General features: G+C 40.9%; 1 protein-coding gene across 1 annotated transcript in view; it reads right to left on the bottom strand.

The window, feature by feature from the left end:
- The window catches only part of Hydin (HYDIN axonemal central pair apparatus protein), a 365,508-nt gene that overhangs the window by 48,329 nt on the left and 304,322 nt on the right, over positions 1 to 12,857 (bottom strand). The window contains exons 57-61 of the mRNA XM_010644442.3: positions 12,215 to 12,453; positions 6,517 to 6,625; positions 4,136 to 4,340; positions 3,029 to 3,264; positions 680 to 831 (exon numbers count right to left, since the gene is read on the bottom strand). Coding sequence (XP_010642744.1) covers positions 680 to 831; positions 3,029 to 3,264; positions 4,136 to 4,340; positions 6,517 to 6,625; positions 12,215 to 12,453 — 941 coding nt within the window. The remainder of the gene's footprint in view (positions 1 to 679; positions 832 to 3,028; positions 3,265 to 4,135; positions 4,341 to 6,516; positions 6,626 to 12,214; positions 12,454 to 12,857) is intronic.

Raw genomic sequence — 12,857 nt, 5'->3', positions numbered from 1 at the left:
TTCAATGACTCAAAGGATTGCACAACTTAGCATGTGCAGTTCACCATAGGGTTCCAGGTACTATAAACTAGAGTCATTTGTAGGAAAATGGGTGCACCTTGAGACCATACTGCTGAGTGAGATAAATCAGGCACACAAGCTTAAATATCTCATGGTTTTTCTTATATGAGAAACCCAAAATATAAATAAAGAGCAAAATAAAAGGCAAAAGGAAGTAGGGACATAGAATATTAGCATATGGGAAGGGAATCAAGAGATGGGGGAGGAAAATGAGATAAAAAGGAAGGGGAATTGTGCTATGTTGGGAACATGTACTGAGAGACGAAGGGAGGGGGAAGGAAGAAAGGGGATTAAAACAGAATTAAATGTCATGTACGTGTTCCAACTCCCCACAATGAATGTAATCATTACGTGCTGCAAACGTGTACCAATAATAATAATTAAAAAATCTAATGCCGTTGATGATCCGACAGGAAGTGGAGCACAAGCAGAGATGTGAGCCATGGGGAGCAGCTGCAAGTACAGATGAAGCTTTGCTTAAGGCCGCACACCTAATGCTGTGTGGCCTGGTTCCTCGCAGGCTAAAGACAGATACTGGTCCATGGTGTGGGGATTAGGTGTGGGGACCCCTGCCATAGACAGTGTGGGCTGCAGTTAATGCAGGGAGCAGGAGCAGTACCTGGGCAAGCCATCTAAGGTAGCCTCGAAGATACAATGGTAAGTCTGCATGGCCTGAGGGGTAAAGAACACTGTGGCAAAGGCACTTGAGCGACTGGCTACGCACATCTTGTTGGGTTCCACTTCAAAGATGTCGGTGATGCGGGCAAAGGCCTGGAGAAAGGGAGCAAACCAGAGTACGTTAGCTGCTTTGCACTGATGTGGGGGCTTGCCTCTCAGCTCTCCTGTCCTGTCATGAACTTTCTCTCCTTCAGGCTCTAGCATAGACAAGCTCCACTGCCTGTAGTCTTGGGCCCTGGAAGGGGCAGCCTAGATACTGTGGGACTTATCCCTAAATAAGATCTGGCTGCCTTTGGCTAGACCGTGAACTTTGACTCAAACACATAAGACAAGCTAATCAGCCAGACATTCTCCCCATCACCCCAGCTATCGTCTATCAGTTAAGATGTCCAAAGATTGCCACTGGTTGTCAATGGGGAGCTGAGCTGGAAGCTGGTTGAACCATGCACGTGAAGAGGACACCAGACTAGAAAATGAAGCAACAGAAACAACCAGAGTGAGAAAGACATGCAATATCTGAAAGATAGATAGAGTGTCTGCTGGTCTTCTGACGGATAGATTTTAAGTGCTAGTTCCAATCCCAAGGAACTACAGCTAATGATATATTCTGACCTCTATCTGTGGTCTCAAATTTTTTCCCTCAATGAGTTTATCAGTACATTTTAGGTGTACAGTACAGTTCCATTCATCACTGGGGTCTTGTACCTTTACATGACAGTCTTGGTTCTCATTTTTCCCCATACCCCCACCCTCCCTTCACCCCCTCCTCCCTTCCCTATGTGGTCTCCAACTTATTGCTGTAAATCCTGCATTATTTGGGCTAACCTGAGTGGGTATTTGCTCCTTGCAACTCCAAGGGCCTTGGCTAGAACAATCTCCCACAGTACTTTGTTCCCATGTTGTGGCAGTGTTTGGGACTAGGGGGACCTCTGGCATGGCCCAGAAAAGATTTTTTTCTTTTTTTAGTACCAGGGATCCAACTCGGGCCCTTGCACTTGCAAGGCAGGTGGCAAAACCACTGAGCTAAAACCCTGGCCCTAGAAAAGATTTTTCATTTCATGGGAAGCAGGTGGGATACTAGACTTTGCATGATGCCAGGGCTTGCTGCTCATTCTCCTGCTCTGTTGTGAACTCTCTCCTCCAGGCTATTTTCTCTTGTTCTTCAGCTGAAGGTATTAAGGTTTTTTTTCAAGTTGATGATTGTACAGACCAGGGAAGAGGAGAGCACTTGATATCTGAAAACCCTGTTAAAAAGTCTTTCTTTGCAAATGAGCCTTGCTCACTTAGGATGGCAGAGAATAATGACTGGATGCTGCAGGGTCTAAGAGAAGTTACAAAAGGATTAGATGGTCTCCTTAACTTTACCTTCTTGTGCTGACAGTCTTCTGAGAATGCACATTTTCTCTGAGGATCAGGCTGAAACCAACCCTCCTTGGGGACCTCCCTACTCTCATCAGCCATAAACAATGCCTCCTGGGGGACATGATGACCACATGGGGCCAAATCCACTTTCAGGCAGAGAACTGAAGTAGCCCAGGCAGTATCTGCAACACACTTAACTGGAAATTAGGGGAGATAGAAACCTATTAAGTCCTTCCTCATATTGTCCTGGATTTTTCTCTCCCACTGTGTGGAAAGGATCCAAGACAGAAGGAATTTAGAGTCTAGCAGCCCCAGAGATGTGCACGTATAATTTCCTTCAACATAGATGAAACTTGGCTTTAATTCTAGCTGTATAATTCCAAGCTCTGGGACCTAGGGGAAGAATATAACTCTTCTGAGCCTCAGTTTCCCTAATGGTAGAATAGGATAATAATAATAATACAAAGTCTAAAAGAGTTGGGAAGGTGAAATGCAGCAGTAACTGTAAGTCACTCAGTCACTCTGTAAGTAACTCTGTTACTCAGATGGGCTCAGTAGCTGTTCACCATTCTCCCTTATCCTTGCAGCCAGGCATCTCCAAATCTTCCTGACTAGAATATCAAAATTGAGTCAGGTGTGTCTGAAGAAGTGGCTCATGTTAAGCTTGAGTTCTCAGCGCTTTGTCTAGTTCAGACACTGTAAGTGTGTGATGGATGAATGAATTGTTCCTTTGTATTGACCAGCTTAGCATGGAGTTACCCAGAGGAAACACGCATTGTTACACACACACAGCCTGTGGCCCTGTGGCCTCTCAGAACTTTCAGCAGGTACTGGGAGGCAGATAAATCCTTGGGCACAGAAGTTCCTAAGTGGGGGCTCCCCAGGGCTCTCCGACCAGGCTGGGCAGGGGCCAGTTGGAGCCGCTGACCTTGTTGGAGATGGGCTTAACTACAATGTTGACGTCACAGGGAATCTTGCCCACGTTGCTGATCTTGAACCGTGCCTTGGCCTGATGGCCCACTAGGATGTTGCAGAAAATGAACTTGTTCTCGTCCTCCATAAACAGGCCCCCACTTTCTGTACTCTGCAGGATGTGATGCAGGTTAAGGCTGGTGCAGATGTGGTGCTCCTCAAATATTGAGGTATTGTTGTCCGTCACAAAGGCTGGGGAGTGAAGGGAAGATGGGAAGGTGATACTGGTTACCAGATGCCTGGCTTACTATTATTCTTAATCTGGACAGGCCTAGGGATTTAGCTCAGTGGTTTTGCTGCCTGCCTCACAAGCACAAGGTCCCAAGTTCAAACACCAGTACCCCCCCTAAAAAAAGGTGTATTACTTCTTAATCTGGACATGTGGATTCTCACAAGCATGACAGAGGAAAAGCAGAAAAAATCCACACAAGGGGTGGGGTGAATTCAGTCATCTCTCTCTCTCTCTTTTTTTTTTCTTTGCACTGTCCTTGCAAAAGGTTGCCTTGTCACCATCAGTCTCTTCTTGCCAATGGCACGAAGTGGTGAGAATGAAATCTGTGGTGGGCTTGGGAGGAAGGCAGCCCTTGGCCTGCTTTGATTAGAGTTTCCGGGGAGCCTCTAGCCAAAGAAGTAGAGTTCTCTCTGTGCCTTATCTGAACCCTTGCTGGGTTAAAAGTTTAGTGTTCTTAGTTACTAAGTATTCTTCTCTGTGCATGAGTTACCCTCAGACTGGTCTAAGTGTTTGCAGGACGTGGTGTTCCTGGGTCCTACACGATATCCGGTGTCATCAGTATTCTCAGAAAAATAACACTTCTTATCTGAGAATCCAGGACTTGACTCAGGAAGGCTAGGAGTTTGCATTGGCACATCCATTTTTATGTGTGTATACCCATAGGCTTTAAGGAAAAATATGGCTAAGACCCTAGCGGAAGTCCTAAGGTCCAAAGCAAGTAGCCATTCTTATCTGCTGGACATCTTTTAGAGGCATTTTCCTGAAGAGAGAGAAAGAGATGTTACAAATGCAGGTCTTTCAGGGGTGTCCTTCAGCCTGAGTTGGCAGTACCTGGCAGGCAGGCTTCAGCAAGCAGAGTGTAAGGAATGCCTGCAGGATGCTCTCTGGGGTCTCGGTCGGAGATATCAATGGCTAAAAACTCCTCACACTTTCCCACAGGGTCAGCCACACAATCAACGGTGATAACCTGCTGTCCTCCAGCAGGGATGGAGCCAAATCCAGGGTATACGGTGAACATGCCATGGGAGAAGCGGGCCTGTAAGACAGGTGGGAGGGATGGAGGCAGAGACTGTCACCAGAGCCAGGGACTATCACCAGAGCCAGGGACAGGGCCTGGAGCTCCTCAGCAATTTCTTCTCGGCACATTCCTTCTGAGCCCAGCTTAAGGAACTCGTGGTGGAGCCCCAAGTTTAAACAGACCTCACAGAATACTTATTCAGGTGAGGATCTTGCAAAAGAGGGGTGCAGAGTACAGTGGTAGTTAAGATTATAGATTTCTGAGTCACATACTCGAATTAGAATTCTGGTTCTATGATATATATATATGGTGTCTGAACTTGGACAAATGACTTCTCTGGGTCTCTATTTACATTTAAACTGCCATTCATTAAACAAGTCTCAAAGGAATGTGCTTACACTTCTTTCATACAGAGAGCAAGACACATGAGGGAATACTCTTTTCCTTCATTGCTAAAGTGGAGTTGACTGCCACACAAGGGCACTTCCAGCAGCTTTCTCTGAGGAGTAACTAAACTTTCTGTCTTCCCCTCCATTGACTTCAATGCGGAAAAGGCCTCATGGAAAATGTTGGAGTTAAAACTTCAGTTCAAACTGCAGAACCTTTCTGAAAAGTGTGTTTGGCTTCTCACCTCAAGTTCTACTTAGGACAAAGTTTATAGTTAAAGCGGGACAAAAGCCCTCAATCTCAGAGGAGCCGGAAGGTTAAATGAAAGAATATATGTGAAGCACAGAGCATAGCATCTAGTACAGGATTAGGCTAAGAAAATGGAATGTTAGTAAGAAAGGAGTGACTGAATGTCTGTCCTCAGAGTCCCCAGATCTGCACCCTTGTACTCGAAGTGCGCAGGATAACTATGGACTTCTGAGAATGCATTGCCCTGAGATAAGGAGGAATTGTCTTGGCAGCCCAGGTTTGCCCTCATCTCTCCCAGAAGATGTCTTACAGTGCTTTAGCTCAGAGGTCCAAGTTTTCTTGAGAGTATAAAATCCAGAGCAGAATGCTTTTGGGGTCCTTTGGCTGCAATATTAATGGGCACATACAGACAAGACTCCTATTCTGAGGAAGCTTTCTTGAGTCTTGGGGGACCAGGTCTTATAGTTCTGTTGGTTCTTGCTGTCGAGATGTGAGTGATAAAGTCATTTTGCATGACTTGCAGTGTGAGTGCGCTCTTACTGGACTCCTACTCTGGCAGCTGGCTTTGTGTGGGACTTCCTGATGGGTCTGGGAACTTTAGCAGAAACTGGCAAGGTGGGTGAAATCCTTCCACAGGCATAATACCAGTGCATGCTATTGGTGAGGTGCTAAACTTCCTCCTGTGGGCTTGATAACTATTGTACCTTCCCAGAGATGCACAGCTAGCATGCACTGCTCTGGCTCTTAGGATCTTCCTTCCTCTTTCTGTTTCCGACTGCTGTCAAGGGACCATCTGACATAGGGTGTCCTTCTCTAGGGCATGTACTGTGCTATCCCTGGGATGCAGCACACTGGTGGTTGGGGCCTGAATTTCAACCAAATTGTGCTCCTCTCTCTTCAACCACTGGCCTGTGCTTTCACCCTCACTCAATTCCCTTAGGTATGTTCTATATTAATGCTATATCAGGCAGTGCTTTATTCCAATAATGCTCAGACACCAGCTTTGGCCTTCAGGATATCAAGAAATTCCCTACATTGTCATATGGCTGTTCCAGGTGGCTGGATAGGCTGGCACATTACACTCCTTTAGCAGGAACCTTTAGCACACAAGTCTGTGGAGTTGATGCTCATGGTGTGGCAAAGTGTGACTATACAGCCGTATATGGAGGCTGCTACTAACCTAACTCTGCCACTGTCTCCTGAGCACCTGCTACATGCACTAGTTGTACTAGGCACTAAGGATTCCTGGATAAGCCATCCAGAGGAGAGCTTCTCTGCAGGATTCTGTCTGATAAATAAATGATGCTTGATTAAAATATATATGAAAAGTTGGAACAATTTTAAGGCATTGGGGCAGCCAGTGAAAGTTTTAAAGCCAAACAAGATTTTTCAAATTAAAGGTTGTAATGCCTTATCTTAAAATAAAAGTAAGGTTTCAATATACTTACTATTCTTACCACAGTAGGTTCAAAGCCTGTTATTTTTGGGAGGTGATTGGTGGTGAGACATAATTGGAAGGTGCCTTTACTGGGTGTCTTGAGTAAGGAAGTGTACTCACCTGGCTTGTGATGTTTGTTTCTTTCTGAATTGAGTCTGAGAACTTGGCTGATTTAGCCTTGAAGAAGTTTTCGCTTTCCCGGGATCTTGCATGTCTAAAGTGGCCAGTTCTGGTGAGAAGAAGAGAATACCCTCAGGTTTTGATAGGAACATTAGATACCACCTGTTTTTTTGCTGGTAAGGTCTTTTCTTCTATGCACTGTAGAGGTCCTTCTTTGCCCAAGAGGGTATTAGAGTGGCACAGCTAGCTTAGTAATCACTGACCAAACTCACTGAACAATTGTAAAAAAGAAACTATGCAGTACACATGACTCATAAGGACGTTGAAAATTACTATATGAGAAATGCTATGGTTTGGTAGGTATTCTGCAAAGTCTATGTGATAGGGGCTTGGTCACCAGTGTGGCAGTACTGGGGAGGCCTGAAGTTATTGGAGGTGTGTCTTCAATGGATTGTGTGACCCCAGCTCCTCTTCTTTTTCTTTCAGTCTCCTCCCCCTCTGTCTCTCTTTTAAAAAAATCTAATCTTTCTGTATATATTCTTTTTTTTTTGAGATGGGGTCTTATTACATTGCTCAGCTTGGCCTTGAACTTGTGAAGTGCTGCTTCTTTACAGGCCCATAGCAAAAGAGCCAAACTGGCCATGGGCTGGAACATTCAGAATTTTGAGCCAAAATAACCCTTTTCTCTTTATAAAAGCAGCAATTTTTTGAATTCAATGGAAAGCAGTGCATGGGAAATTATTTAGTGATATCAAATTTTTACTTGATTTTATTTAAAAATGAAATGGCAAATAGGTTAGATTTGGTATCCTTTTTTCATATTTATAGTCATGATATTTTATACAAGCAATAGCTCAAATATAGGTTTTGGTAATTTTACTTCACTTGAAACTAGTTTACCCAATAACTGCTTTGCCTAGAGACACACTTCTTCTAAACTACTGAAATTTATTTGAGGTACATCTTAAATTTTTTGTTTTGGAACTGGGGATTGAACTCGGGTCCTTGCACTTGCAAGGCAGATGACGGAACCACTGAGCTAAATCCCCAGCCCTACATCTTAAATTTTTAAGCATTTTATATATTTGAACATTTAGTTGCCTAATGACCAGAACATCTGAAATCCAACCCCCTTTGTATATTTTGTATGAATTTGTACAAGCTAAAATGAAAAATAAGCCAAAATAAAAAATAATGTAAGCAAAACATAATTAAGTTAACAATAATCACTGTAAACATTACTAAATTATTATAAAATAAATTATAAAAAGCTTGAAATTAAATTTGGAAGAAATCTTTGACATTTTAACTCCAAATTTCTTAATATGTTCAAACTTTGCTAATATCAAAAATGATAGTTTCAAAAATATAAAACAATTATGAACAATGTTAAGAATTAGGCGTAGTTTAAAATAGTCAAATGGCTGCACATTGAGGCCATACTCTTAAATGAAATAAATAGGAAAACATGGTAATTAAATAACACCCTGCTGAACAACTACTGGGTCACAGAGGAAATTAAAGAAGAAATTAGTTTCTACAATTAAATGATAATGCCAGTACAACATACAGGAATCTATGGGATCCAATGAAAGCAGTTCTATGAGGGAAATTCATAGCAGTAAATGCCCATACTAGGAAAACAGAGCGAGCTCAAATAAACAACCTACTGCTTAACCTTAAGCTTCTAGAAACAGAAGAGCAAGATGAACCAAAAGCTCATACAAGGGAAGAAATTATAAAGATCTGAGCAGAAATTAGTGCAATGGAGACTAAGAGAACTATACAAAAAAAAATCAATGAATCAAAGAGTTGGTTTTTCAAAATAATAAATAAAATTGATAAACCCTTAGCCAACCTTATCAAAAAAGGAAAGAAAAGGCTCAAATTCATGCAATTAGGAATGAAAAATATGAAGTCAAAACAGATCCAGCAGTAACCCAGGGATCATCAATACCTACTTTGAAAACATGTACTCTAATAAAATGGAAAATACAGAAGAAATGGACAGATTCCTAGATACATATGAAATTCCAAAGTTGAACAAAGAAGATATAAAATGTCTAAACACTCAATTACATCCAGTGTAGTTGAAAATGTAATTAAAACATTACCAACAAAAAAAGCACAGGTCCTGATGTCTTCATTGCTGAATTCTATAAGACATTTAGAGAAGAACTATTGCCACTACTCTTTAAACTCTCCAGTGAAATTGAAAGGGAAGCAGTACTTCCAAATTCATTCTTATTACTTTGATTCTAAAACCAGGGAAAGACTCAATCAAAAGAGAGAACTACAGGCCAATCTCCCTAATGAACATAGATGCAAAAATCGTCAATAAGATACTGGCAAACAGAATACAGAAGATCATCAAGGATATCATATACCCTGACAAGTCAGATTTATCCCAGAGATGCAAGGATGGTTCAACATACATAAACCAATAAATGTAATACACTATATCAACAGAGTCAAGGACAAAAACCATATGATCATCTCAATAGATTCATAAAAAGTATTCCACAAAATTCAGTACCCATTCATGATAAAAACCCTACAGAAAATTGGAATAGATGGTCTTTATCTCAACTGATAAAGGCTATCTATGAAAAACCAACAGCCAATATCATACTAAATAGTCAAAAACTGAAAACCTTCACGCTGAAATCAGGAACAAGACAAGAGGTCCACTATCATCACTCCTGTTCAATATAGTTCTAGAAACATTAGCCACAGAAATTAGACAAGAGAAAGAAATAAAATAAAGATAGGAAAGGAAGAAGTTAAACTGTCATTGTTTGTTGATGATATGATACTCTCCATAGAAGACCCAAAAAACTCTGCCAAAAGACTTCTAGACTTAATTGACAGATTCAGTAGAGTAGTTAGATACAAGCTCAACACTAAAAAATCAGTAGCCTTCTTGTACACAAATAGATTCACTGAGAGGGAAATTGGGGAAATAATTCCTTTCATAATAACATCCAAACAAAAAAAAAACACCCCTGAAATATTTAGCAATCAGTCTAATGAAGGAGACAAAAGACCTCTAGACTGAAAACTATAGCACTCTGAAAAGAGAGATAGAAGAGGATATAAGAAAATGGAAAGGCATCCCTTGCTCCTGGGCAGGAAAAATCAACATAGTGAAAATGGCTATACTTCCAAAATTTCTATACAGATTCAATGCAATCCCAATTAAAATGCCGAGTATATTTCACAGAACTTGAGAAAACAATCCAAAAATTCATTTGGAACCAGAAGAGACCTATAACAGCAAAAGCCATTCTAGGCAACAGAGACATGACAGGGGGTATCACAATCCCCAACTTGAAACTATACTACAAAACCAGTATGATACAAACAGCATGGTACTGACAAAGAAACAGACCCAAGGATCAATGGAATAGATTAGAAGATGCAGAAACAACACCAGACATACTCAGCTACCTCATCTTTGACAAAGGAGCCAACCATCCTCACTGGAGGAAAGACATCCTCTTTATTAGTGTTGGGAAAACTGGCTTTCAACTTGGCAAAGATTCAAACTAGATCCCTATCATTCACCATGCACTAAACACTGAACTAAAATCCAAGTGGATCAAAGACCTAAATATCAAAACAGAAACACTAAATTTACTGGAAAATAAATTAGGTAGAACTCTCAAAGACATTGGCATAGGAAAAGACTTTATGAACAAATCCTCAGCAGTATGAGAACTTGCACAAAGAATCAACAAATGGAATCTCATTGTATTAAAAAGTTTTTTCAGTGCAAGAGAAACCACCAACAGAGCTGAGACAACCTGCAATGTGGGAAGAAGTTTTTACTAGCTACTCATCAAAGTACTACTATTTAGAATATATAAGAACTAAAAAGTATCAGCCCCCTCCAAATAGAAAGACCTGATTCAAAAATGGGCATCTGAAATGAACTGATATTTCTCTGACAATTAAAAGCAGAAAATAAATATATGAAAAAATGTTCAACATCTCTGGTCATTCAAAAGATGCAGATGAAAACAATGCTGAGATTCCACCTTACCCCAGAAAGAATGGCTGCTATCAAGAAATCAACCAATAACAAATGCTGGCAGGACTGTGGGGAGAAAGGAACCCTTCTCCATTGCTGGTAGGAGTGCAGACTGGTGCAACCACTGTGGAAATCACTATGGAGATACCTCAAAAAACTAGGATTAAAGGTTCCATTTGACCGGATTATCTCTCTGCTGGGTATCTTTCCAAAAGAATTAAAAGAATCACACCACAGTGATATATGCACATCCATATTTATAGCAGTCCAGTTTGTAATAGCTAAAACTTGGAAAGAACCTAAGTGCCCATCAACTGGAGACCGGATAAAGGAGATGTGGTTTTTATGAAATGCAGTACTACTCAGCCATAATTAATGAGAAACTAGAGACATTTATAGTTAAATGGATGCACATTTAGGCTATACTCTTAAGTGAAATAGATAGGACACACTTGATTAAATACCAAATAGTTTCTCTGGTGTGAAAAACTAAAAGTGTAAATAAGGTTCAAGTGGTATAATTGATAGTGTGAAACAGGAAGAAAATGGTTAAAGGGGAAGTGGGAAGCAGAGGGGAAAGGAAATAAGGGGAAAGAAAAAATGTGAAAAAAGGAAAAAATGGAAAAAAAAGTCTTTGTAAATAGGGAAGGGTGAAGCGGGTGAAGGGAGGGCAGGGGTATGGGGAAAAAATAAGAACCAAGATATATCATGTAGAGGTGCAAGATCTCAATGATAAATGCAACTAACTGTATTGTTTGTTTTAAATGTACCAATAAACTTGGGGCGGGGAGATATTATGTAATGGTACAAATCTCCAATGATGAATGTCATTACATTGTATACCTAAAATGTACCAATAAAATGAATTAAATAATAAAATTATCAGAAAGTTAAAATTAAGTCAGAAATACCTTGGTAATTGGTCAATCCATTCTTTTTTGGTACTGGGGATTGAACTCAGGATCTTGTGTTTGAGAGGCAGGCAATGACACCACTGAACTAAATCCCTGATTGGTCAATCTATTCTTAATTTGCCTCCAAAGACTAAACAATCAAATGGAACCCAAAAGAACTCAAAAGGTAAGTGTACTGAATGAAAACCACCCTTTGAAGAACACAGAGTTTTGCTATTGGAACAACTATTACGGTAGCTGTTGTGATAAAAAGTCTTCAAAAGGAAAACACAGTAACAGTCCCTGGTAGACTAAAAGCATCATCCCAGTTCTTTTGTTCAAATTTCTAGGGTATCCTTTTTACTCCTCAACTTGAAGAATAACTATAATTTCTTTTGCTTTAGCTTACTGTTACAGTAGCCTCTTGACCTCCCACAGAATAGTAGGACAATCACTTACTCGTAAATCTTTTAGCACATCAGACACACCAAGATAACAACAGAATCCCAGATGGAAGACTACATTTGTTCAACTAGATTGTATCCTGTATTTGGCAGCAGTTAGCAAATGTATGAAATCTGGGGATGTGAGTTCAGGACCAAGATCTACGGGTGATTTCCTGCATAATCCTGGATGAGCCACTTCTAAACTTTAGTGGTCTCACTGACAAAAGAGGAGGGGACGGATTTAGGTAAAATATGTGATGCTCTTTGTAAGATACAAAGCACAAATTAGCAGGGAATGGCATGAGTTCAGGGAATACTTGTCTTACGCTTTCTTTTGATGAATGGGGCTCTCCCCTGTCAGCCGGTAGAGGGCATAGTTGAAGTCAGTAACGCCTTGGTTTTCTATGCTGATGGTGGAACTCTTACGTGTGCCGCAGATCAACGCCCCAAAGTTGATGATGGAGGAGGGGCTGATGGTGAATTTGGAATACACTGCATTCACAGAAAACTTAATTGGGATGCTGGCAATCATCTCACCTCCTTCTGCAAGACTGGGCTCAATAATCTAGAAATGGAAGTTGGATTGGGAAGATGTCAGCCACTGGTAGAAAGCTGCACTGATTGTCTTATTCATTCCCAACTTGCCTCATTGATGTTAGGCTAGGTTCTTTATTTCATTCTCTTTATGCTATGTTATTGCATCCACCATACACAATAGGAGCAAATACTAACAGAGATCTTACTGTTACCAGCAGGGCTTGGTCAGGACTGAATCTGAGCCCTGGATTGGTTGCCCGCCTGCCACCAAAAGTAGGAGAAAGCCCATAAAAATAGAAAAACGAGTTTATGCACTATTTGGCCAAATTGGGAGGGCAGCAGATCAGATCTGCCTTCTTCCAGTGCACAGAGGTGCTCCAATTTTTACAAAGAATAGAACAAAAAGAAGGATATATATATATCCTTCTTATA

Source organism: Fukomys damarensis, unplaced genomic scaffold (assembly GCF_012274545.1).
Source record: "Fukomys damarensis isolate Sample0158 unplaced genomic scaffold, DMR_v1.0_HiC HiC_scaffold_32, whole genome shotgun sequence".
Taxonomy (NCBI): Eukaryota; Metazoa; Chordata; class Mammalia; order Rodentia; family Bathyergidae; genus Fukomys; species Fukomys damarensis.
Note: the sequence above shows the minus strand (reverse complement) of the source record. Positions and strands in the feature narration are given on the sequence as shown.